At 37.9% G+C, this 27248-nt stretch overlaps 1 protein-coding gene across 8 annotated transcripts in view; it reads right to left on the minus strand.

Annotated features, from left to right (window-relative positions):
- TMEM144 (transmembrane protein 144) overlaps positions 1 to 26430 on the minus strand; it is a 49729-nt gene extending 23299 nt beyond the window's left edge. Inside the window, exons 1-9 of one of the 8 annotated variants that reach the window (XM_019441149.2) lie at positions 26318 to 26430; positions 17312 to 17369; positions 15460 to 15610; positions 15000 to 15141; positions 14644 to 14777; positions 11107 to 11278; positions 8619 to 8741; positions 6532 to 6631; positions 4503 to 4583 (exon numbers count right to left, since the gene is read on the minus strand). In XM_019441149.2, the coding sequence (XP_019296694.1) occupies positions 4503 to 4583; positions 6532 to 6631; positions 8619 to 8741; positions 11107 to 11215 (413 nt within the window). In that variant the 5' untranslated portion in view covers positions 11216 to 11278; positions 14644 to 14777; positions 15000 to 15141; ... (1 more) ...; positions 17312 to 17369; positions 26318 to 26430. Of the gene's footprint in view, positions 1 to 4502; positions 4584 to 6531; positions 6632 to 8618; positions 8742 to 9600; positions 9810 to 11106; positions 11279 to 14643; positions 14778 to 14999; positions 15142 to 15459; positions 15611 to 17311; positions 17370 to 17476; positions 17493 to 26151 lie in introns of those variants that run through there. The other 7 variants (XM_053901169.1, XM_053901171.1, XM_053901170.1 and 4 more) reach the window with 7 other exon arrangements.
- Between the last annotated feature and the right edge of the window lie 818 nt (positions 26431 to 27248).

A 27248-nucleotide genomic window follows, 5' to 3' on the forward strand; every position in this document is an offset into this window, starting at 1 on the left:
CCTTGTAGACTTTTTTCTCTACAGGTTTTCTAATTCAATGGAAGATGTGATATCCTTCAAAGTTCTCAAAGTACTTAACACTCCGTAAAAACGAATGCATAAAACCTAATTAAATGTGTATTTCTTAGTTAAACATGTGCTTACATACATGTTAATTTGCAAAGCTATCATTAGACATTTCAACTGCATTTTCCTCACAAAGTTACAGTAAAAACCCTCTACTTTGTATCGACCAGTGTGTCTTCGTAATAACAATACAGGATGGTAGAAATACTTGAAGGGTACCAGTGAAAGTCTTTGAGTGTTTCTTCAAACAACTGTATGACTCGGCAACAATTCCATTAGCCTCTCTGACCCTCAGCTTTTTTTATCTAAGGAAATGGGGATGTACCCACTTTTTCATCTAAGGAAATGGGGGTGTACCCACTTAATTCTTTATAGAAAAGAATTCATAAAATTTTCAGTGTACTTTTTGGAACATGGTAAAATCTCAAAACAGGTTAGTAAATAAAGAGTCTATTGGACGGAAGAGGGAGTTTTGAGCATGAGAAAAAAAAAATCAAGACTAAGCAATCAGTGTTCTTAGCTTGTGTGAGTAGTGTTTGTCATAAAATAGGTAAGTCATCTCGATTAGATCAAGAGGGGGTACAGGGCACCAAATTAAGACAAGGTAATGACATTTAATTTATGTATGTGAACATAAAACCAAATAGATCACAAGGTCTTTTGGGCTACAGACTTACAGAACTTGGTACAGTGTGCCAGACACAAAGTTTCACGATAAAGTCTATGAATATTGTCAAAAGCATGGGAAAAAAATCAATATGTTTCACCTAGGGGTGCTTCTCTAAATTTTCAACCTTTCCAGTTCCCCTAGATTTGTGACCCTATACATCTTACTATTAGTAAAACTGGTGTATTTGTTTTTACACTCACAACTGAATTCAACAAACCTTTATTGAGCAGCTATTAAGTGTCAAGCACTGTGGCAAAGTCTAATGGTGATGGTGGGAGAGATGGTATAACAGAAAATAACAGACTTTGCCCTTCAGGATCTCGAAGTTCAAGGATAAAGGAACTGTATGAATAATATAAAACAGACCCTGAGAATTTCCGTAATAGAAGAAATACAAAATGCAGTGGAAGTTTAGGAATGACTCATTCGAATTAGGAAGAAATCAAGAAACACATAAGGTGGAAAATCTCCATTGATGTGTAAGGGTGGCCACAGAGGCTGAGGAAAGGGTCTTAGGGCTGAGGGAAATGTCTGCAGCATGTTGTGCTAAATAATCCTGACTCAATGACTTGACAATACAGGGACAAGGCTGATCTAAGAAGGGTTGAATCTGTAACTGTGGAGGACATGCCAGATTAAGGAGACAGATTTATTCTGAATCCAATGGGGAGTCTTCCAAGGTTCTTAACCAGAAGAATGATGACTGATTTGATAGCAGATACGAGCAAGTTAATCCGGCAATAGGAAAAACTGGAATTAGGGAAAGTAGATGTGAGAGATTTTTATAATCATATATAGGTGGATATATCATAGGGAATTGGTGGAAAGGAGAGGAAGAGCCTGTGAAACATTAAGAAAAAATTTTGCAGCAGGATTAGATACAGGATGGGGTATGAAAGGAAAAAAAACTCAAGATGACTAAGGTTTTGAATTTGAGTAACTGTGGCTAATACATTCTACAAGAGGGGAAACACAGGAAGAGGAAAGAGTCTGCAGGAAGGGTAGAAAAAGAAAAGCAATTCGGACTGCGAAATACTGAAGGCAGAGAGAAAAGAACTAAAAGTCTAGTGTTTGTGGAATGCTGACCATGTGCCTGACCCACCAGGGTCCTCTTCCGTGCCTTATCTCACTTCAGATTGGGTGTGAGGGGTGCCTGGGGGGCATCTATGTAGAGATAGAAATGTATAGCTTGGTCCATAGTTAGATATAAGGACTGTGGCTCTGAAGAAAAGTAATGGCCAGAAACAAAAATTGGATTTCCTCACAACACGACTCTCCAGGATAAGCAAGTTAAGTGAGAAAAAAACAGGGAACAGACTCAAGGATAATCCAAAGCATTTTTAATTGGAAAGGAAATCTGCTTTTTTATGAACTCTGACTTCTGGATCTTCATTAAAGTTTCTTAGTTTTAGCTCTACTCCCATCACCCACCCTTGTATATTCTCTCCTGAACCATGGATACTAGAAGGCTGAAAACTGTATCTTCCCAAACTGTATTAGCAGTTAGGTTTGCCAAGGGGAGGCATACAGATAGGCTTAAAGGTTGGGGGAAGCCATTTTGTTTTGATGGTGGCTCTGGTGGTTTCAGGAGCAGTGGCAACTCAGGGCAGAGGTAACCGTATTGATTGGAGAGTGAGCCCCAGGGCTTTGGGAAGAGCCCCTTCTCCTTCTGTTTCACTGGGCCTTATCACAATTTTGTAAAAAAATTCCCTATGTGAAATCCTCTGCTGTTTAAAATACACAGAGTGGTTTTGGTTGTAGAACCTGACTGATACTTACCTTACATATAGGAAAAATGTAAGGTTAGAAATAATCTAACCAATCCTTTAAAAACTGGACTGTATAGACAATAGGAGCAATGGCTTCAGTTTTAAAAAGAAAAGCAATATCCCAAACAAATGTGACTGCATTCCAAATTTCCTTATACTGGCCATGAAACTCCAAGATTTTTCAGTGGATGCCCTTTGAGATTTAACTGAGTTAAAATGATGAAATGAAAGTTTCCAGAAGGGCTGCTTGGTAAAGAAACATAGAAGGGAGCTGGAATGCACTGCAGGAAGAGAGCATTACATTTCTGTACCACAGACCAAGCTTCAAACCAAGCCGCGTGATCCCCCAGGTGCACTGACTAGTTTACCACAGAGTTGAACAACACATGCCCACGGGGAAAACAGTGATTGAACATGAACTAGTTATTAATAAAAGTATGATTATTATAATAAAAATTACCCAATTTATAGAGGATTAGCCATGTGTCTAGCAATATACAAAGCACGTAACATATTTCTATTCATTTCCTCTACAAAATATCTGACAAAGCTGGCACAATTATTATCCCCACTTTAACACCAGATGAAGAAACCAAGGCTTGGAGAAATTAAGAGATTTGCCCAAGGTCATACGTGTAGAAGTGGTAGAACATGAATAATTTGCAATTTTAGAGAATGTGCACTTTCTAAAGAAAGAAGAAACATGGAGAGAAACAATGCCTGATGGACTGAGTAAATTGGCCTGAAATTACCATTAAGTCAAACCTAAGGCCTGCTGCATTACAATTTGGGGGTGTAAAGAAATTGTTTTTGAGAGAGATGTTCAAAGCTAGTATGCTGTATGAATTGTACAAAATACATAAAATCACCTCTAGCCAAAAATGTCAGGAATCTGCTATTTTAGAATAATCTATGTTATTTCTTCTCCAATTGGCCTGGAACCACTCTCTTAGGCAACATTTCAATGACAAAGAGATTGTTCCTGAATGTGGCTGGGGAAAAGCCATCATTGCAGGAGGAAGAGAAATATAGTGTTCTGTCCCTGAAGAATAAAAAAGTACTAAAATCTTTCCAGGCAGTGCCATCCATTATGTGAAGCACTGACAGGGTATATAAATGGAGTTGAGAAAGGAAAGGGGACTGAATTTAAGGTGACCTAATTCCTGTTGGAGTTTTATTGATTGACCACTGCCATATAGAGATTTAAAGTCATTTTCATCCTCATTCATATAGTGCATACCACTAGATACAGATACATCCAAAAATACATATTTATATGAGTATGTGTTTTCATACATGAGACAGTAGTTATCTAACTGGGGTAAGAAGAAGAGATTAGGTGGCAGGAATGTGGAAACTCGGTGGCAAAGAATAAGCAAGTAATGCTAAGAAGAGAGAATCAATGGCTGTTCCAGGGGCATCATAACATTTATTAATATAGTATTTAAAAAAATTCTAATGTTTATTTATTTTTGAGAGAGAGAGAGCAACCGAGTGTGAGTGAGGGAGGGGCAGAGAGAGAGGGAGACACAGAATTTGAAGGAGGCTCCAGGCTCTGAGCTGTCAGCACAGAGCCCGACGCAGGGCTCGAACTCACGAACTGTGAGATCATGACCTGAGCTGAAGTCGGACACTTAACTGACTGAACCACCCAGGCACACCTATATAGTATTTTTTAGTTTGCAAAATAATGTGCCATTTGATTCTAATTCATGAGCTATGTACTGTGATTTTTCTAAAAAGTCACAGATAATGAAAATGAGCTTCAAAGCAGCTGATTTTCCTGAAGTCTCAGGGCTTTTGAGAACTAAAACAGGGCCTGTGACTCCAGACATGACCCTTTTTGTCCTCAAAATCTGTGAATATAGATAAAGAATCTGAGGACAAATCATGTCACTTTTATGAAATGCAGGCTTAAAAAAATGTAAACACACTGAGATCTCTGAAAGATATTCTAGATGTCTGGAAAAACGGTTAAGTTAGAAATGACTGTGTACCTTACTACCGATAATCCAGCTCCAATGTAATTTAGCACTGGTTTTGACACTTCTTCTGCATCCATTCCAAACCAGCCAAACCTAGAATTGAGAAAGTTACATCACATTTTTTTGAAAATGTGTTCATCATAGTGTTTAAGAGCATGGACTCAGGGTCAGATTCCTGGATTCAAATCCTAAATCCCTCTCTTACTAACTGTGACTTGAATAAGTTAACTATGTTTACTGTGCTCAACTCCCCATGTTAAAATGGGGTACCCATATGGTCGGTATAATTATTATACATATACCTTCCTTCATATGAAGATTCAATGAGTTAGTATATGTAAAATTGGATGTTCTTTTCTTATTAAGACTAAGGAAGAAGGAAGACAAATAAATGATTGAGTAATTGAATGCCGATTCATTGGCTGCAATTTTGTATAGGGTTTATTGAAACAGCCTTTTTTTTTTTTCAATATACGAAATTTATTGTCAGATTGTTTTCCATACAACACCCAGTGCTCATCCCAAAAGGTGCCCTCCTCAATACCCATCACCCACCCTCCCCTCCCTCCTACCCCCCATCAACCCTCAATTTGTTCTCAGTTTTTATGAAACAGACTTTTAAATAACTGCTTGGTTAAAGATCACTCCTTTTTGGCATCACCTTAATTGTTTTGTTTTGTTTTGTTTTGTTTTGTTTTTTCATGGCTTGACTTTATAGCGATGATTACCAACAATCACTGTGAACCATTCAGGGCAAGAGTGAAAGAGGCAATAACAAAAAGCAAAAGAAAATAGCACTTGTAAGGTTGGAGGTCAGTTTGTTTTGTTATTACTGAGGTTGTTATAATGCTTTGAGAGGGAAGAGGAGAACAAAAAGTAAGGTAAGGGTGACATCCTCCCTGCTTCTTCTTTTTTTTAAGTTTATTTATTTATTTTGGGAGAGAGAGAGAGAGAGGGAGAGAGAGAGAGAGATAATTCCAAGCAGGCTCTACACTGTCAGCACACAGCCCGATGTGGGGCTCGAACTCACAAACCATGAGATTATAACCTGAGCTGAAACCAAGAGTCGGATGCTTAACCGACTGAGTCACCCAGGCACCCTGACATCTTCCCTTCTACTTGTCTTCCCAAACTCCACTTAAGTGTTCATTTTAATGCTTAACAAGGGCAGCACAAATAGAACTTTCTATGATGATGGGGCACTTCTACTGGTGCACTGTATACCAGGGTAATTTCTAGCCATATATGGCTATTGAGCTCTTGGTATATGGGTAGTGTGGCTGTGAAACTGAATGTTTAATTTTATCAAATTTTAATTAATTTAACTTTGAATATAAATGGACACATATGGCTTCTGGTGACCCTGTTGGACCCCTCTGGAGCTGAGGTTGGCATACTTTTTGCTAAAGGGCCAGAGAGTAAACACTTTAGGCTTTGGGAGCCAGATTGTCTCTTGGGAGCCAGACCGTCTACTCAACTCTACCACTATAGTGTAAAAGCAGTCATAGACAAAACGTAAATGGATGGGTTTGTTTGTGTTACAAGAAAACTTTATTTATAAAAATGGCTGGTTTGGTGACCCTGACCCAGGCTCTAGAAAGAAGATGTGCTTTAAGACTAGAAGGTCTGGATTTGAAGCATATCTTATTCATTCTGTGATATTCAGCAGGTTAGTCAACCTCTTTGGTGGCTCTCTAATAAGGTAGTGCTCACCTCATCTTTGTAAAAATGAGAGGAGAATGATGCATATAACGTGTCCAGCAAATTGTCACACAACAAAAAGGGAAAATAAACACCAGTTCCCTTCCTCTCTTCCTTTTTCTGTTCTAAGGAGATAATTCTTTACTATATCTTAACCAATATCTAGACCAGATATTAGAACTTAGAGCAAAGAATAATTATAAGTAGCATATTTTATGTGTGTGGCTTACCAGCTATAATCTCTGTGAGGTTAAGAACCATTATTCCTCTCAGCTAGCCCAATCCCTACGACTTGTCTTACATGAGTGTAGAGAATCTTACAGAAATTGTTTTCTGTTACCTTGAGCTTGCCCAGCCAGTTAAAGCATTAAAAGATCCCCAGATTAATATTCCAAGGCCTAAACCAATGGTTTTGATAATTGGGACAACAGCAATATTCCCTGTAGATGTAACATACAGAAAAAAATATGTTATTTCTAATAGAAAAAAATACATTTACAAATTGAATTAGTTTTTAACTTCAACTGAAGCTTATGAGATTTTGACAAATTTAGTAAAGTACAATTCCTTACTTTTTAAATAAAATAACTACATTTTTGGCATTGAACTCATGGTTATGATTGCTAAAAGAAATAAACATAAGACAAAATCTTACAAAGAAAAATATCAAATTAGCTCTTTGCCTAGTAGCATCAATGCTTTTTATCCTTAACATAGGTCTCTATTCTGTAACTTTTTGCAGAAGCTGTCAATGATAAAATTAGTGTCAACAGTAACATTAGTCTTAGACTTGAACCAGGGCCACCACTGGTAGAAGTTTCTGGCCCAATATGGCCCCAGACTTTGCTCTTCCATGCTCACTGACTTGTCTTTTGGAATCCTGCATTCATTGCTTTGTGCTCTGGAAGGTCACTCAAGGCCAAATGCATGATTGTTTTTTTTGTTTTTTTGTTTTTTTGTTTTTTTTTTTTTTACAATTCTTAACCTTTCAGCAGTCTGGCTTCAGTCCTGCAATCGCCTTTTAAAAGGTTTCCTCTCGTAGCTTCCAAGATGCCTTCATTTCCTGATTCCCTCCTCTCTCTCTTTAGCTCTTTCACTGTTTGCTCTCTCTCGGCATATTTTCTGGATTTAGATGCCCCTTAAGTATTTTCCCCTGAACACACTCTTCTTCTTGCTATATTCTTCTTTGGGTACTTGACCTAATTTCAGGATTTCAGCTGTCAGTTAGAGACACATAGTCCCAGTGGTACTGTTCTAGCCTGGACTTGCTCCAGAGTTTTAGTGCTATGCTCCCACCACTATGAGAGGCCTCCAACCAGAAGTCCTCCACTGTGGGAATGTCAGGAACATCAGACTCAAAAGGTCCTAAGCTGAACTGTCCTTTTTCTTTTTGGACACATACCTCTCTGTATTTTCAGCACTCATGTCAATGGTACCACCACCCTCCTCATCACCCATAATAAAATCCCTACATCATCACTCGTTGCTCCCTTTCCTCAACTCCCCATATCCATTCAGTTACTATGACCTATTTCATCCACATCTGCAACATTTCTCAAATTATAGCCCTCTCCACTGAATCCCAAAGGAAACTGCTGGGTGATTATAAATACTATAGTTGTGATAAAGATCTGGAGGATAGATGGATGCTTTCTCTCTTGCCCTCTCCCTATTAAACATAATAAACATGATCATGTGAATGGAAATTTAAAAGTGAACTCTTTTGTCCTCCAACTCATGAACTTCACTAAATCATTTAATTCTGAAGAGACTCAAAATAAGTGGGTACCCAATACATTGTTAACATTTTAGAATTTATTTGCTTTTAATCAAATTAACCCCTGAAGAGCCTTGATACTTTGAATTCGTTTTGCCAGATGGAATAGAAATCTCCTGGGATGTATTTATATTAATGGAAGAAAACCATCCTGACTGTCCAAGCAAAGGTACACATTCTTATATAGTTTCAGGAATTGATAAAGCAACAGAAGGAATATTTTTGCTTTTATTTTTTTGCCAGTACTTTTGAAATGATAATGTGTGCCTGTTTGCCTACATTTAAGGACAAATCTTAAAAATATATATTAGTAGAGGCTACTATTAAAAAAATATTTTCTGATAAACATAGAGAAAAAAAGGCTGGAGCACTTAAACTAATATATGAGTTATGCTTGAATAGATAGGGAACAACTGAAATATGTTTGCTATAATTGTCTACCAAGAACTAAGAAAGAAATCATTAAGAGGAAAAAAGAAATGCACCCAAAACATTTATGCAGCATCTGAATGAAAGAAACAAAATTAATTTCTAGTATCTATGACTAAGGATTGCTCAGAATTGCTGTTGATGCTATTTTCTTTTACTATGAATCAGAGTCATTTTGATCGGTATTAAATGATTAAAGAATAAATTATATCATACATTACCTGTTGCCCAAATGCAGCCCCCAACCATTGCAAAAGGCCAAAATTTAGGGCAATGTAGTATCAGATTGACCGCCAGGGCAATCATCCATATGGCAGCACAAAGTACCCACTGGAGAAACATTCCTGGAAATAAGAGAAATTGGTTTCTGTTCAAACTGATTCGAATAAATTTAATGGTTGGAAATATCAAAGAGATATTATTATAGGAATAGCTGCAACTTATCGAATGCCTGTACGTGGGTACTTCGCACATTGAACTTTTACAACTGCTAAGCATCATAATTAACCCTAGTTTGAAGATGGAGAAGATGAATGTGAGATGAAGCAACTTGGCTAAACAGCTAATGGTTTGTAGACCTTGAACTTAAACCTAGGCTGTTGACTCCGAAGCTTACCAAATACAGTGCATTCCTGCCCACGATTCTTTTGTTTGTTTGTTTGACCTGTTAGATACATCAAGAATTTTCTACCAAAGAGTATCGGCAAGACCAAGTCTATATACGTTTATTCAGATGCTGCACTTATTGCCACCTCTCACCAAAACACAGCATTAAGAATTACAGAATAGCATAACAGTAATTTAAACCTTCAGGGATCATTTGTGCCACCCTTGGGATAAAAATAAAGCCATGTATGGCCACACATAGACCTCTTACAGTTAGCGTTGAATGCCTGTGATAAGCCAGACATTACAAACTTGAGAATAAGCGTTCTGGGTCAGGGAATTCTCTTTCTGGGCTCTGGGTTGCCATTTGCTGCCAGTTATCCGAAGATGACATGGAGATATGAGGCATATCTCTACCTGACGCCTCTGTACCATCAAGCGTTTAGGGATTAAAAGGTTAAAGAAAAAGTCTACACTGGAAGAAAGACTAGGGCAGTTATAACTCAGTGTAGCTCCTCTGACTCTAACTGGGGAAGATTTTTGCCTATTTCCATTCAATTTCATGTTGGGGGAAAGAAAAAAAAAATGGCTGTTAACCTCTAAGACAAAAAAGGAAGATCGCAGAGATGAGAGGGAACTTAATTTGACAAGTTCTTCATTTCACAAATGAGAAATTGAGAACAAAAGAACTGATGAGACTTGCCCAGGATCACACAGTTGTTGAGAGACACCTAAAAGCCAGTTCCTCTACCCCTTCAAATATATTTTGTTCTTCTTTTAGTAGTTTCCATTTCCATCCTAACTCCAAAGAAAAAGAGAAGAAAGGCTCTGGAAGAAAAAAGATTTGTAATTCTATTGTTTAATTAAGTAACAAGGTCTAAGGAACTGAGGGGATAACACAACTGCTTCCCACCAGGCGTTCAGTGTAACATCTCCAGTTCTTTCTCCTGGCTACAATACGGGGCATCTGGCAAATATGGGACATCTGGGTGGCTCTGTCAGTTAAGCCACCGACTTTGGCTCAGGTCATGACCTCATGGTTCGGTTGGTAGGTTTGAGCCCCACGGAGGGCTCTGTGCTGACAGCTTGGAGCCTAGAGCCTGCTTCGGATTCTGTCTCCCTCTCGCTCTCTGCCCCTCCCCCACTTGTGCTCTCTCATTCTCAAAAATAAGTAACCAAATATTAAACAAATAATAAAGGCAAGTAGATTTTTAAAAAAGGAAAAAAAAAAACCCTCTTGCTTCTCCTTCCCTGAAGTTCACATTACTGTCAAGTCGACTGTAGTGTGCCATGTCTAGAAACACTGAACTATGCAAGGTCATATAATAAACACTACAGAGTTTTTATGAGAAAAAGGGTACAAAACTCAAGTTTCATCAACGGATATGAAAAGCAAAGACAAGAACCTAATAAAAATGGTAGTACAGTTTTACACTGGCTAAGTGGTGAAGAAATTCACAAGTATTACAATAAACGTGGCACTTTAACTTGAAAAAGACTTGAGGTTTGCTTATAGAAGTGGGCATTGCAAGTGTGGCAGCTTGTGAGCTTTTGTGAAGTTGGTGGATGGGGGGGTCCTAACACCAGACGTGAATGGGTGTGGTGCCGATGGAGCTGAGGGATGTTGAGGAGTGCGTGGGCAAGTGTGTCTTGCGCCTTACCGTGCATCTTTATTTCTCTGGGTGCAGTTTTCTGTGTTCACCTAGTGTTGTAGCAGAGTCGAAATCATACCTAAGCACAAAATTCATTTCGTGCTCAAACTGTTCTCTATCATACGAAGCTTGTTTGAAATTCGTGTTTTCGAAACAAGTGTATGTTAGTAGCACTAACTTCCTTTTTTTGTAAACATAAGAGATATGGCTAAAAAGCCTTCCTGATGGTCTCTCTCCTAGCTTTACCGTGACACACAATCTTAAGATTATCCTATACTGACTAAATCTCAGATCAACTGGCATGAGCATTATCAAATGATGTATCTTAAGCTCTATTCATTTGGCACCAGGTACAAGAAAATTGGTAGCCATCATTAAAACAAAAGACTGAAAAAGGGAACTTCACGTTTGAAAAGAATATAAAGTTAGCGTATTAAGGAAAAATAATTACCATCACCAGTATCATATTTCTTAAGTGGTACAAAGTTTGAGCCAAACAAAAGGACAGCCACAGAAGAGGAGATGAAACCAGTGGTTAAGTCTGTTCCATTATTGCTCATGGTTCCAGTACTACCCAAGAGTGAGCCGGTTCACTTTAGACTTGATGTACTTTTCAAGAGCTTCTGAAATAAAATAAAAATAAGACAACTAAGAAGTTGTGAATCTGTGAGCAAATTGTGACTTATATGTGATATTTATTGAGCTTTTCCAAAGCATGCTAAGATTCCTTCCTCCAAATAAAAAGTTAGGACGTTATGAAATTATGTATTCTGTTTACACTCCATGTTCATTCATCTGTTGTTTTGTTTATTTTACCAACAGATACTTTTTGATCACTAATCTACAATTAAAAAAAAAAAAAACTTTGGGGGCGCCTGAGCGGTTCTCAGTAGGTTAAGCGTCTGAATCCTGATTTCAGATCAGTCATGATCTCACGGTTGTGAGATCGAGCCCTAAGTCAGCCTCTGAGATGGGCATGGAGCCTGCTTAAGATTCTCTCTCTCTCCCTCTGCCCCTTCCCTGTTCATGTTCTCTGTCTCTCTTTCTCTCAAAAACAAAACCCAGGGGCGCCTGGGTGCCTCAGTCGGTTGAGCGGCTGACTTCGGCTCAGGTCATGATTTCGCGGTCCGCGAGTTCGAGCCTCGCGTCGGGCTCTGTGCTAATAGCTCAGAGCCTGGAGCCTGTTTCAGATTCTGTGTCTCCCTCTCTCTGACCCTCCCCCGTTCATGCTCTGTCTCTCTCTCTGTCTCAAAAATAAATAAACGTTAAAAAGAAAATTAAAAAAAAAACCCAAAAGAAAAACTTTGTTTTCAGAGCTCGAAAACCTTATTTCTTCCAAAATCTGGAGACAAGTCTTATTATATTATAAAAAAATTTCTCTTGTGTAGGCTGACTAGTAAAATGAAAAGATTTGTGGGCCAGGGCTCAGTTTACTTCAGTTAGTTGTGTGACAATCAAATGAAAGAGCACATGTGAAGACTTTCAGAACTCTCAGTGCCTCAAAAGCAAATCGGAGCCTGAGGACACATTTAGGTTCTATTGCTGCTACATACTCAGGATCACCTAGAGGCAAAGGCACTTATCAGTAGTGCCCTCATTGTCTGTATTTGTTTAAGCGATTCATGAAACTTTGTATCTTTCCGACTTAAAAAAAAAAAATGAACAGATAGAAGAATCCTTGAAAGATCTCTTCAAGAATTTCTTAAGTCTCTTCAAGATTTCCATCCTTGAAGAATCCCTTCAGGAATCTCCTACAGTATAAGATGAACAGTGGTATGATGCAAAATAGCTTCACCTGGTCGGCAGAACTACCTGTGAAAACTGGTGGCCACTAGCCACATATAGATAGCTAAATTTTCATTAAAAGGAAGCAAAGAACATTCAGTTCCTTAGCCAAGCTAACTAAATATCAAGTGCTTGATAGCCACAGATAGCCAGTAGTTACCATTCTGGGCAAGGCAGATTATAGAACATTTCCACCATTGCAGAAAGTTCTATTGGACTGCACTGCTAAGCTTATTAAAAAGTTCTGGTTCCCTTGGGGCGCCTGGGTGGCTCAGTCGGTTAAGTGTCCGACTTCGGCTCAGGTCACGATCTCACGGTCCGTGAGTTAGAGCCCTGCGTCGGGCTCTGGGCTGATAGCTCAGAGCCTGGAGCCTGCTTCCGATTCTGTGTCTCCCTCTCTCTCTGCCCCTCCCCCGTTCATGCTCTGTCTCTCTCTGTCTCAAAAATAAATAAACGTTAAAAAAAAAATTAAAAAAAAAAAAAGTTCTGGTTCCCTATGATGAAAAGGACCAAAGCCACAAATACCCAAGAATCAGATATTTTTCATAACATTTGGAAAAGGCTATTGAACGTAATTCACCCTTTTAGTTGTCGAGGTTATGTGAGAAAAAAATAACACAAAAAAGTCATTTTATCACAGGAGGTAATCAGTCTTTCCACAATACCATTTTGAAATCACATTTTGCACCTGACGTTTTGGTTCACCTCACCTCTTTAAGCCCTTTGGAATAGAATTTAAGATAATCCAGCCTTTCTTTTCCTCCAAACTTAATGCTGTGATGACTTCTTGTGGATATGTATGGAATAAAGTATATCTGAAATCGACCTTCCTTGATATTTTATTTTATAGTGATAATATTTACTTTAAAGGTGTTTCATTTTTCCATCTATTGTTCCTTATGTGTTCTTGCAGAGAATATTAAAAAAAAAACCCTACCAACAATATATATATATATTCTTTGGCATCGTTACAGATAATTTCACTGAAAACAGGGATAGCTTCAAAACTGCTCAATGAATCTTAGTAAGAAAAACATCTATTTGAAATTGTGTGTGCTTTCTTAAAACAAACCCAAACAAATGCTGGTAAGACAATCTCTCCCATGGGGATGTAGTTGAGGAAGAGATGTTGAGACATACAGAAACACGGACATAGTAACACTACTTCAATAAAAATAATAGTCTTACTGTGAAGCGCAAAGAAAGTTTTGGCCCTGCAATGGCTTACACGGGCTATTGTTCAAGAGTCAAGCAGGTGGATTGCTGCTAAGATGTCAGCACAGTAATAGGTCAGAGGAACTGGATATCAGGGGGCTGAGAAGACACATGGTTTGGTGTTATCCAAGAAATTAGTTTTTTTACCCCCATTTAAATTGAAACTAAAACAAAACAAAACCTTTACAAGCACACTGATAAGAAAATGCCTAACTTTCAAAAGTGGAAAATTATTTCAGTGAAAAGATGCCTTTATGAAAGCTTATAGACAGCCCTAAACCTCTTAGGTTTCACTCCAGTTGAAATAATTTGAGGAGCTAATCAGAGTGCATGAACTGCATTTTGAGTGCTGAACGAACATTGTCAATGTTAATTTACTTAAAGTTATTACCTGCTGATAAATGAAATTTATTGCATACAGCTCTGGTATGTTTCAGAAAGCAAGTGATCTAATTTCAAAGAGGATTGGCAATATGCACTATCTTTATCTAAATCAATGAAATTTATGTGAAAAGGTAAAACCACATCACGTTTAGCACATTATTCCCAATTCTTTTTAATGCGGACATGTTGAGTTAACAAGTCTCAAGCCACTTTTAAACAAAAGTAGTTTTTAAATGTTTATTTTTCAGGTGTCCTCTGATATTTTATTAAACTACATTCATTCATTTGTATTTTTAGTACCTTTGTTTCATTTATTAGTGAATACTTTTTTTTCTGTTCATTTCGCTTGTCAACTTAAACTTCTATTGTTAGTATTTGGCACGTTCTGATCAATAATTCTTCAACCAAGAGTTCAGTTTTAGTTTCATGTTAATTTCCTCAACTCCCCTGGCAAGCTCCGCCGGCATCGTGGCTAACATTCGCAGCGCCGGAAAGGACATATTCAGAGATCTGATCTTTTCTTTTGAATCATCAGCGCATTCTGAAAAACCACGAGACACTCCACTGCAAAGCTACTGGGTTTCCTTTGATTGCGTGTACTCACTGCGCTCAGGGCTGGCGCTGAAACTCCCTCCAGCACAGCCCCCGCTGAAGCCTCCACCGCTCGGCTGCGCCCGCCTGCTCTCTCTGCTGCCAGCGCGGCCAGCCTTTACTTCCTGCTGGGACAGTTACCTGTGGCTGGGCGGGAGAAGGGAGGGTTCTAGCACCTATGACTCAGAAGTCTGTTGCCTCGGCTCGACCTGACTGCCCGGCCAGCCACTACTTCCTGTGGGGACAATTACAGACAGACCGACGAGTGGAGGAGGAAGCGCTCTAATAAAAGAGACCCGGAGGCAGCCGAGGGCAGCAGGTTAGGAAACACCTTCCTCCAGCACCGGAGTGCAAGGTCTTGTGACTCACGTGGCTGCGAGAAGGCGTCCTCAGACCATCTGTCAATCAACCAGCAAACTAGAAAGACTTTTGTGTATTTTAGGAGGTGATTGCTCAGGGAGCTCTTTGTGTGTCACCCTTTAAATGTCACGGGGCTTGGTAGTATCTTGTACTGTTCATGGATGAAACAAAAGGCCAAGGAATTTCACACAATCGTAAAAGGCTATGTGAAAACTGAATTTACTTTCACTATCAAGAAATTCATCTCAACCACTAAGGTCACTAACATCTCGTGACATCACAAGATATCACTTGTAATCAGTATAATCAGTAATCCTTTGTAAATGCACCCAGACCATTTATCTGTATATTTCTCTAATAGGTACTGAGTACCTTGTGAGAATGTATGTTCTGTATCTCTTAAACTTGATTGTGTGTTACAATCACTGAGGGGGTTTTCTGTTTTATTTAGTTTTTAAAATACTAATACCTGGACCCCATGGCCGACCAGCTGAAATAGAATCTCTGGGGATGTGGATTAAGGATCATTTTCTCCTCCAGGTGATCCTGTTGTGAAGCCAGCCTCGAGAATCATATTCTAGATCAATAGTTGTCAAATTTTTATTGCTGGTAACAATTACCTGGAGAATGAGTTAAAGTACAGATTCCTGACATCTCGATTTAGATTTTGAGAAAGACTTCTCTAGTCCTCCACCATCTGATATGTAGCCATTAATTGCATATGGCTATTCTAATTTAAATTAAAAATTCAGTAGTTCACTTGGACACTTCTTAAGTGTTCAGTAGCCACATGTGCAGATTATAGAACATTTCTATCATTGCAGAAAGTTCTGTCGGACAGCACTGTTCTAGACTCAAGAGCCCTGGGAGTGCAGCAGTGGCCTAGGGAGACTCTTTCCTTCATGTAGATTCCAGAATAGCAAGTGACATAGATATGAACAAATAAGTTCAGAAAAGGGAAAGGGGAAGTGCTGGGTTCTGTCCCAGTCGAAGAGATCAAGGAAGTCTTCTCTGAGGAAGTGACATTTAACTGAGACAATTCAGTGGTTGGTAATGATTGCAGAGTTACAAGTGGGAGAAAGCATAAGGCCTGCCCAAGGAGGCCTTATCCTGGAAGGAAATTCTGCTTTAACATTATTCACTTTTATAAGTGATAGTGTAAGAAGCACATGGGAAGGAAAAGCATCATGTCACTGAAAGAATTAAGAAAGCTAAGGCTTCTTACCTAAGGGAAAGGATTAATTTAGCGGTTCAGAAAATTTTTGAGGAAATGAGTTCCCCTTTCCTCACAAACGCTCTCCCCCACAAAATATAGGGCCGAAAGCCAACCTAGAATTGTTTCACTTCATGATTGCAAGAGACCTCAATGATCATGTGCTTTATCCTTGCTTCGGATTTGCATTGAGAAACTGAGACTCACATTGTTGTGAATTCCCTAAAATCTTTTTTTTTAATTTTTTCATTGTTTATTATTTTTGAGAGAGACAGAGAGACAGAGAGCAAGCAGGGAAGGGGCAGAGAGAGAGAGAGAGAGAGAGAGAGAATCAGAAGCAGGCTCCAGGCTCTGAGCTCTCAGGACAGAGCCCGATGCGGGGCTTGAACTCACAGACCCCGAGATCATGACCTGAGCTGTAGTCGGCTGCCCAACCAACTGAGCCACCCAGGCACCCCCGAATTCCCTAAAATCTTAAAGTGAGTTGGGGGCTGAGTCAGGCTTGAGGACATTTGTTAGAGGATGTTCCCAGGGCCAATACTTTTCACATCATGCCACAGATCCAACCCAAACATGGATGATCCTCTATTTAAACTCAAATTTTCCTTTGAGGTTGTTTCCTATGCACTAATGTCTAAACATAAAGGTCTGTGTTGAGGAGCACTAGGAAGTCCAGGTTAGCTTCATCTACTAGCTATTTACCTCTGGAAAAGTCACTTAATCTCTCTAAACCTGTTTCCTTTTATATATTATTACTAACACAACGAGATCTGTGTACCTCATCCTTTTATGTGGTCAAAGATAAAATGCATAAAAAATACTATTAGGACTTCTGGTTTCTGCCATGGCATTTAAAGATCTCGGGCATTATCACTTCTGTCATCAGGACAAGAAGAAGGCTAAGCACACTGAAAATCAAGAACTCTTCTTAGATCTACCAGATCATTGAGATCACAAGGTAAATCACCTCCCTGAAAAAACGGTAGAGGTAGGTGAATGCAGAGAATTGCACCTTATGAGCCACTAGAGCCAGTAATGGGTAAGGGCTCTTCAACAGTAGTGGTGAGGACCCAGGGTCAGGGGAGCACGCACACTGTAATGAGTTTACCTTCAGGAGTCCTGCCAGGTTCTCTCCATGAGGATCAGAGAAAAATTCCCTCTTGATTCTGGCAAGGGATCAAGAAGGCAAAGGCGTTATGAAACACGCCCAGAGCCTTCTGCTCTCTGAAATAAAAACTAGCCTTCTAGGTAAGCTTCTTTATTAGAACTTTACCTGACTTGGAAGAGGAGCAATTGGGTGATTTAAGCCCCTTTTAGTCTTCCTGTGTCTCATTGGGGGAGAAAGAAAAGAGGGTCCAGGGATTCCGGCTCCCTAAAATTAAGGAGTACATAAGATTAGAGTGCTTCCACTCCCCAATATCTTATCACCATGTTAAAATTGTTCCGGTTCAGTAACAGTGGATTACAAGTGAGAGAGCTGGAAGACACAGACACTGTTTAAGAAGGAGTTTCTGGGGCGCCTGGGTGGCTCGGTTAAGCATTGGACTTCTGCTCAGGTCATGATCTCGTGGTTCCTGAGTTCGAGCCCTGTGTTGGGCTCTGCACTGACAGTTCAGAGCCTGGAGCCTGCTTTGGATTCTGTGTCTCCCTCTCTTTCTGCCCCTCCCCCACTCACACTCTGTCTGTCTGTCTCTCTCTCTCTTAAAAATAATAAAAATTAAAAAAAAAAGAAAAAAAACGGGAGTTTCTAAGAAAACACGAAGGCAAAAGAAGAGACAGAGGAAGGACATTAGGGGAAATTGAAACCCATGACAACTACAGCTGTAGCAAATATTAAACACAGCCTAACACCTGGTTATGTAAAAAGAAAACCTCACACTAAAGGCCTGTTTACAACAGTGTCTATTATTTGATACATCATATCTAGCTTATAAAAAATTGCAAGAAACAGTAAAAGGCAAGAAAAAAACACAGACTAAAGAGATAAATCAAACCTGAGAACGAGACTCAGATATGGTAGACATTTTGGAATTTTCAGACTTCAGATTTAAAATACCTATTATTGTATACCAAGAGCTCTACTGGAAAAAGTTAACATACAAGAAAAGATGTGTAATATGAGAGATGAAAACTTTACGAATCAAAAGAAAATGCTAGAAAACAGACACACTGCAACTGAACCAAAGAATGCTTTTTTACAGCTGAGAACGTCAGTGAGCTTAAAGATATATCAGCAGAAAGTTTGTAAACTTAAATGTAAAGAGAACATAGCATTAAAATAAAACACAACAGAATATCCAAAAACTACGGGAAAATTACAAATATGTGTCAAATATGGGTAATGAGAGTACCCATAGTAAAAAGAGAAAGGAACAGAAGTATTTGAAGTAATATTGGCTGAGAATTTTCCAAAATTAATGATATATGATACCAAGTCACAGATCCAAGAAACTCAAACACCAACTAGGATAAAAGCAGAAAATATCTGCATGTAGGCATGTCACATTCAAATTGCAAAAAAAAAAAAAAAAAAAAAAAAAAAAAAAAAAAAAAAATCAGGCAAAGAAAAAAGAGAAGGAAAAGAATATAGTTCAGAAACTTGGATTCAGATAAAGAAAGGAAGGACATTAGGAAAGAAATTAAGACAAAATAAGACCTTTTATTTTTCATTCTTAATTGATCTAATAGATAACTACAAAACAATAAGAGCAACAGTGTATTAGGTGGTTACAGATTATGGTTATAGCTTATATGGTCATATAGATTATAGCACAAGTGAAACGAATGACAGCGATTTCAGAAGTGACAGGAGGGAAGAATTAGGAATAGTCTATCTCATAAAGTACTTACACTATCTGTGAAGAGGTAAGGTGTTATTTGAAAGTGAATTTAGATAGGTAGTAAATGTATACTGCAAGATCTAAGGCAATTCCTAAAAAACTTGTAAAAAGAAGTATAGTTGATATGCCAAGAGAGAAGAAAAAGTGGAATCATATAAAATGCTTAAATGAAACCAGAGAAAGTAGAAAAAAAAGGGGGGAGGGGGAGAAGACAAAGGAAACAAAGAACAGGTCAACAAATAGAAAATAGTGTAGGGTAGGTATTATTCCACCTTAAATGTGAATAGTCTGAATACAACAATTAAAAGATAGAGCAAATAAAAACAGAACCCAACTACATGATGTTTACCGGAAACCCATTTTAATTATAAAGACACAGATTATATGGGGTGGAGAAAGCTATACCATGCTAACACTAATCAAAATGAAGCTGGAATAGGTATTTTAATTTCAGATAAAGAAGACTTCAGAACAAGGACATTATCAGGGACAAAAAGAGGCATGACATAATGATAAAGGGGTTAACTCTCCAGGAAGACATGACATTCTTATGTGTGCACATCACAGCAGAGTATTAGAATATATGAGGCAAAAACCGTTAAAATTGCAAGAAGAAATTGACACAAATTCACTGCTCTAGTTGGAGTCTTCAACACCCCTCCATAGTAATTGACAGACCAAGCAGGCAAAAAAAAAAAAAAAAAAATCAGTAAAGATATAGTTGAACTGAATAGCAGTATCATCTTCTGTATCTAATTGACAGTTATATAATATTTCATCCAACCACAATAGACTACACATTCTCCTGAAGCTCACATAGAGCACGGACTAAGAGAGACTACATTCTGGACTATTTAATATATCTTAACGAATTTAAAAGAATAAATATCACAGAAAGTATGCTCTCAGACCACACTGAAGTTATACTAGGAATAAATAATGGAAAGAGAGCTGGAAAATCCCAAAATATTGGAATATAAAAAACACATATAAGTAAGTCATGAATCAAAGAAGAGCTCTCAAAATAAAATATACTTCAAACTAAATGAAAGTGAAAATATTATGTATGAAATGTATGACATGCAGTGAAATCAGTGCTTAGAGGGATAGAATTCATATATTAAAGAAGAAAGCTTTGGAATTAATAATCTAAGTGTATACAGTAGGAAACCAGAAACAGAAAAACAAATCCAAAGTAAGGAAAAGAAAAAAAAAAAGGCTAGAGTATAAATCAATAAAATTGAAAAACAGAAATCAATAAAGAGAATCTATGAGACAAAAAGCTGGTTATGTGAAAAGAGAAATAAAATTAAGAAATCTCTAGCCAGGCTAATTAAAAAAAGGAAAAAGAAGACACAAATAACTATTAATAGAAATGAAAAAGATGCCATCACTACTGATATTCTGGATGCTAAAAGATAAGGAATATTAAGAACAACTTTATACCCACGTATTTGATAACCTAGATGAAACAGACCAATTGCTTGAAAGACACGATCTGCCAAAACTCACTCAAAGAGAAATAGATAATCTGAATAAGCCTGTATCTATTAAAGAAATTGTATCAATAATTAGTAGCTTTATAAACAGAAAGCATCAGTCCTAGAAAAGTGCACCAGTGAATCAAACATTTAAAGAAGAACTTATACCAATTATCTACAATGTCTTCCAGAAAACAGCAACAGAAACACCTCCTAACTTATTCTGAGACCATCATTATCTTAATACTAAAACCAGATAAGGAAGTTACAAGAAAAGAAAATAACCGACCAATATCTCTCATGAACATGGATGCAAAAATCTTCAACAAAATATTAGCAAATATAAGCCAACAACGTATAAAAAAGTATTGTATGCCATGATCAAATGGGATTTATCCCAGCTATGTAAAACTGATTGAACAATCAAAAATCAGTTTCTGTAATTTATCATATCAATAGCTTAACAAGAAAAGTCACATGATCCTATCAATAGGTACAGCAAAAACATTTGACAAAATCTAATACCCATTCATAATAAAAAAATACTCAGTAAACTAGGAATAGAGAGGAAACTTCCTCAACTTGATAAAGAATATCTACAAGAAAACTACAGCAAACATATTTAATGGCAAGAAACTAGAACTTTCCCACTAAAGTCAGGAGCAAGAGACGGGTGACCCTTCTCACCACTGCTTTTTAACATTATACTGAAAGTCCTAACTAATATAATAAGACAAGAAAAAGAAATAAAAGGCCACAAATTGGGAAGGAGAAATAAAACTGTCTTTGTTCAGAAATGATATGTTTGTACATATAGAAAATTCCTAACAATCGCCAAAAAGAACTGAAACGAATAAGCAATTATAGAAATGATGCATGATACAAGATTAATATAGAAAAGTCAATTGTTTTCCTGTATAGCAACAATGAACAATAAAATTTATAATTTAAAACAATTCCATTTACATTAGCATTCACCAAAATAATTTGGTATAAATCTAACAAAATATGTACAAGATCTATATGGGGAAAACTACAAAATTCTGGTGAATGAAATCACAGAAAGACTAAATAAATGGAGAGATATCATTTTCACGAGTAGAAGACTTAGTAATGTTAAGATGTCACTTCTTCCCAAGTTGGGCTTGATTCAATGCAATCCCAATCAAAATCCTAGCAAGTTATTTTGTGAATGTTGACAGACTGATTCTAAAGTTTATATGGAAAGTCAAAACACCCAGACTCACCAACACAATACTGAAGAAGAACCAAGTTGGAGAAATGACACTACCCAACTTCAAGGCTTATTATCCAGTACTGCGATGAAGACCATGTGGTATTGGTGAAAAAATAGACACATAGATCAGTGGAATAGAAGAGATAGCCCAGAAACAGATTCAAACATATATAATCATCTGTTCTTTGGCAAAGAAGCAAAGGCAACTCAGTGGAGAAAGTATCGGTTTTTCAACAAATGGTGCTGAAAGAATTGGACATCCATGTGCAAAACAATGCTAGAGGCAGACCTTACACTTCTCACAACCGAATATGTACCATACACCGAAATGTAAAGCACAAAACTTAAAATCTTGGAGAAGATGACATAGTACAAAATCTAGGTGAACTCTGGTTTGGTGATGAGCTTTCATAAACAACCCTAAAAGCACAATCAGTGAAATACACAATTGATGAATTGGACTTATTAAAATGGAAAAAAAATGTATGCTCTCCAAGACAGTATTAAAAAATGAAAAGACAACCCTCATACAGGAGAACATACTTGCAAAACATATATCTGATAATAACTTCCATCTAAAAATATTTAAAACTCTTAAAAGTCGGGGCGCCTGGGTGGCGCAGTCGGTTAAGCGTCCGACTTCAGCCAGGTCACGATCTCGCGGTCCGTGAGCTCGAGCCCCGCGTCAGGCTCTGGGCTGATGGCTCGGAGCCTGGAGCCTGTTTCCGATTCTGTGTCTCCCTCTCTCTCTGCCCCTCCCCCGTTCATGCTCTGTCTCTCTCTGTCCCAAAAATAAATAAAAAACGTAAAACTCTTAAAAGTCAACAACGCAAGTTGAAAAGTGGACTAACGGTCTGAACAGATCTCACGAAAGAAGATATAAAAATGGCAAATAATCGTACGAAAAGATGCTCAAAGTAATATATCATTAGTCAATTGAAAATTGAAACCGCAATTGCGAATTAAATTGCAGTTTAAAACCATGTACACCTACTAAAATAGCTAAAATCCAAAAATCTGACAATATAAACAGACAGTAAGGCTGTGGAGCAATCAGAACCCTCATTCTTTGTTGGTTAGAAATGGAAATGGTATATAGTTCCTTTCGAAGACAGTTTAGCAGTTTCTTATAAAACTAAACATAGCCTTACCATATTATCTAGCTATCATGCTTCTAGGTATTTATCCAAATGAATTAAAACTTAGGTCTACACAAATGTTTATGGCAGCTTTATTCATAATTGCTGAACACTAGAAGTGCCCACGATGTCTCTTAATAGGTGAATGGATAGACAGACCATAGTACATCATACGGTGGAGTATTATTTAGAAATAAAGAGAAATGAACTATTAAATTACAAAAAGACATGGATGAATTTTAAATGTGTACTGCTAAGTGAAAAAAGCTAATGGGAAAAAGCTGCATACTGTATGATTCCAACTCCATGACATTCTGGGAAAAGCAAAACCAGGGAGATAGTAAAAAGGCCTGTGTTTTAGAGTTCAAGGAGAGGAGGGGATGGATGAATATGTGAAGCACAGGGATTGTAAGGACAACAAAACTATTCTTTATGACACTCTCGTGGTGGGTATATGACATTCGACATTTGTCAGAATCCACAGAACTATGCAACCTAAAGAGTAAACCCTAATATAAGCTCTGGGCTTTAGTTCATAGTAATGTATCAATATTGGCTCATCAATTGTAATGAGGCAACGCATCATTAATATGCAAAGATGCACACTAATGAACCCGTTCATAATAGGGGAAATGTGAGAGGGGAGAGATGGGCCGTATTTGGATACTCTGTCCTATCTGCTCATTTTTTCTGTAATCTGAAACTGTTCCAAAAAATAAAATCTACAGAAATATTATTATTTTGAGTTTGTGATTATTTTATAGCAGCCACACTCTTTTCCTCAGTCAGGTGAAGCATACCAACTACATTAAATTTAAAATACAGTGGTATATATGTGTATACACACACACGTGCGCGCTATTTATCTTTTACAACCATTCACTAAATATGAGAAATACTTCTAAAGTGAGACTTCTGTCAAGTACTATTTTATTCTTCCCTAAAGAATCAAAACCACTGTTTCCCGTGTGTAATCTCAGAACTCACGTTTATCATTTTACGACCCTTTGGGGTATATATAGATGTAAGAGCTTTAAAAAATCTGTTATTTTCTCTGCTTCCCCTAGTTGCTAAGTGATCCTAGAGGCTCCTATAAGGTACATTTTGAGGATCTCTATAATGAGAAATTACAAATGGTGTGAAGGCAGAAAAAAACCTGCTGATTCATCAGATAATGTAATAATGTACTTTAAAAATATTTTTAATGTTTATTTATTTTTGAGAGAGAGAGAGAGAGAGACAGAGAGTGAGCAGGGGAGGGGCAGAGAGAGAGGGAGACACAGAATCCAAAGCAGGTTCCAGGCTCTGAGCTGTCAGCACGGAGCCTGACGTGGGACTTGAAACCATGATCTGCAAGGTGGTGACCCGAGCTGAAGTCGGATGCTTAACTGAGTCACCCAGGCGCCCCTGTAATCATATGCTTTAGTGTTTAAAAGAGCTCTTCCTGGTTCTTTGGAAAAGATGGAATCAATTTAACACGAATAATTTTCAAGAAGAGTTTTACTACAGAATGAAACAAAAGTTTCTAAGAATAATTTGAAATTATTAGGTAATATTAGGTAAAATACACTATGGTACTGAGTGTTGTTGACTTATATTGAGATAGATATTCCTATCTTGATCCAGAGCATATTTTTCATGTTAAATATTTTATAATAAAGTTTATCGTGTTGAATAATAAAACTATTACCTTATGTTGACTTTTTAGAAAGGTTCACAAAAATTAAAGCTTTGTTCCTTAAAAAGTTCACAATTCTGTAAGTATGCTAAACCAGTGATAGTTTTAATCTCCTGAGTTTAAGAAAACACAAACACTATTTGCTTGTTTGTTTTTTATTTATATTAATTTTATAATGTCTTTAAAGCAGTGTCGAATGAGAACATAAAATGAAATAGTTAAGAATAAAGGATAAAAAACAGGGAACTTGTGGCTTGCCTGGGTGGGTCAGTGGGTTAAGACTCTGACTCTTGGTTTTGGCTCAGGTCATGGTCTTATGGTTGGGTTCATGGGATCCAGCCCCCATCAGGCTCAGTGCTGACAGTGCAAAGCCTGCTTGGGATCCTCTCTCTCCTTCTCTCTCTGCCTCTCCTCCACTTGTATGTGTGCACTCTCTCTCTCTCTCTCTCAAAACAAATAAATAAACTTGAAAAAAAGAACAGGGAACTTAGGAAAAAATCAAGATAAAACAAAATAAAAGGTACAGATCCTAAGGACTCATATAACTACTATAATTTAATTTCAATTTTGGTCTGAGTTTCACAAAGAAAAAGGCAAACAATTGGTTAGGATAGTTTGCCATTTAACTGCTATTTTTGAATTTTTTTTTTAATGTTTATTTAGTTTTGAGACAGAGAGAGACAGAGCATGAACGGGGGAGGGTCAGAGAGAGAGAGGGAGACACAGAATCCGAAACAGGCTCCAGGCTCTGAGCTGTCGTCATGGGGCTCGAACTCATGGACCTCGAGATCACGACCTGAGCCGAAGTCCGACGCTTAACTGACGGAGCCACCCAGGCGCCCCTTAACTGCTATTTTTGTAAAACAATCATTCAGGAAAGAAAGGTACTAACAGCACATTTTAGAAGCAGCTTTATAAACTTGGAATGGGTCACAAAAGGTCTGTGTTTGAAGCATTTTTAATGTTACTATTAATTGAATTTTCTTATATCTTTACCATTCATATGCTCATTGGATAAATCTTTATGAAGTATGTATTATAATAAATCAGGCACTGCTCTAGAGATTGGAAGTAGACAAAAATCTCTGCATCAAGTAAGCTTTCACCTTAGGAGAGCCAGATAATAAGTGATATATATAGTATATTAAATAGTAATATATGGAAGGGGAAAAAAGAAAAACAAAGGAGGAAGGAAATGCAGAATGTAGTTGGGTGTGGGTGTGCGTAGGGAAGCTACATTTTTAGAAGGGTAGTCAGGAAAGGCCTCACTCAGAGAGAGACATTTGAGTAAAGGCATGAATGAGGTGGGGGAAGGGTGAGGGACTGGTGAGCACAGGCCCCGAGGCATATTTGAGGAATGGCAAAGAGGTCACTATGGCTGGGACTAAGGTGGAGAGAAGGGAGAGTGGTAGGAGATGAAGTTAGAGAGGTAATAGTGGTGAACAGGATGGAAGTCATCGAGAGGACTGGCTTTCTTTGGGGAAAATTGGGAACCGCTGAAGTATTTTGATCACAGTGGATGTATTAGTTATCCATTGTTGCATAACAGATTATCCCAAATGTAGTAGCTTACATAACACTTATCTCTCACAGCTTCTGTGAGTCACGAATTCAGGAGTATCTTCGGGTAGACTCTCACTGAATGTCTCATAAAGTTGCTGTCAGATGTTGGATGAGGTTTCAGTCATCTGATGATGTAGTTGGGCCTAGAAGGTCTACATTCAAGTTGCTTTACTCACATGCCTGTCAAGTTGGGTCCAGCTAATGGTTGAAGACCTCAGTTCCTCTATACATGGGCTTCACCGTGGGACTGCTTGAATGTTCTCGTGACATGGTGCATTTTTCCCTAGTGTGAGAAATTAGAAAAGGTGGAAGTGTCATTGTCCTTTATGACCTAGCTTCTGAGATCACACACCATTGCTTCTGCAGTATTCTATGGGTCACGCAGTTCGTCCCTGATCCAGTGAGAGAGGAGACTACGTAAATGGCATGGATACCAGGAGCTGAGGATCACTGGGGGCTGACTTAGATGCTGATTGCCAGGGAAAACGGGAAGACAATTACTGAAATAATGCCCTTGCATGGGCACAAGCACATGGGATCTAGCACAGAAGCAGAGGGAATAGCCCTTGTTAGGTGCAGAGAAGTCATTGATAGGAACAGTGTATCGGTGCAATTGCAAAAGGGTGAGAAGTGGGAATTTGACCACATTCTTTTCTGGCTTTTTGTTTTTTTCTGCTTCTCAATGAGATAGAAAACAAGGTCATAGGCCAAGAATGAGGACTGGGAAGAGGTTTTTGAGGTTCATATTTCAAAGTTTTCAGTGTCACTCAAGTGATATGGTGGTCGTTGTCATATTACTTGTTTCATTATATTAGTAAGAAGAAAAACCCCTCTTTTTGACCATTGTTGTACTCTAAGAGGCACAGACCACATTTTAGTAAAGTGAAAGGAAACCAACTCTGTTTTTTTTTGTTTTTCATTTTAAAGTCTGATTTTTTCCTCTTTGGTCTCAAGACCTTTCTATGTTTATAATACGGAAACTTTTATCTATAAACATACTTTGTTTTGCAATTAGGTTATTTTCTTTACTTCTGCTTACGGAATAGGATAAAATACAGACAGATCAATGTGCTTAAAGGAGACTCTAAAATGTGGGACATGTTCCTT

This window comes from Panthera pardus, unplaced genomic scaffold (assembly GCF_024362965.1).
Source record: "Panthera pardus isolate Hobbes unplaced genomic scaffold, ASM2436296v1 HiC_scaffold_13, whole genome shotgun sequence".
NCBI lineage: Eukaryota > Metazoa > Chordata > Mammalia > Carnivora > Felidae > Panthera > Panthera pardus.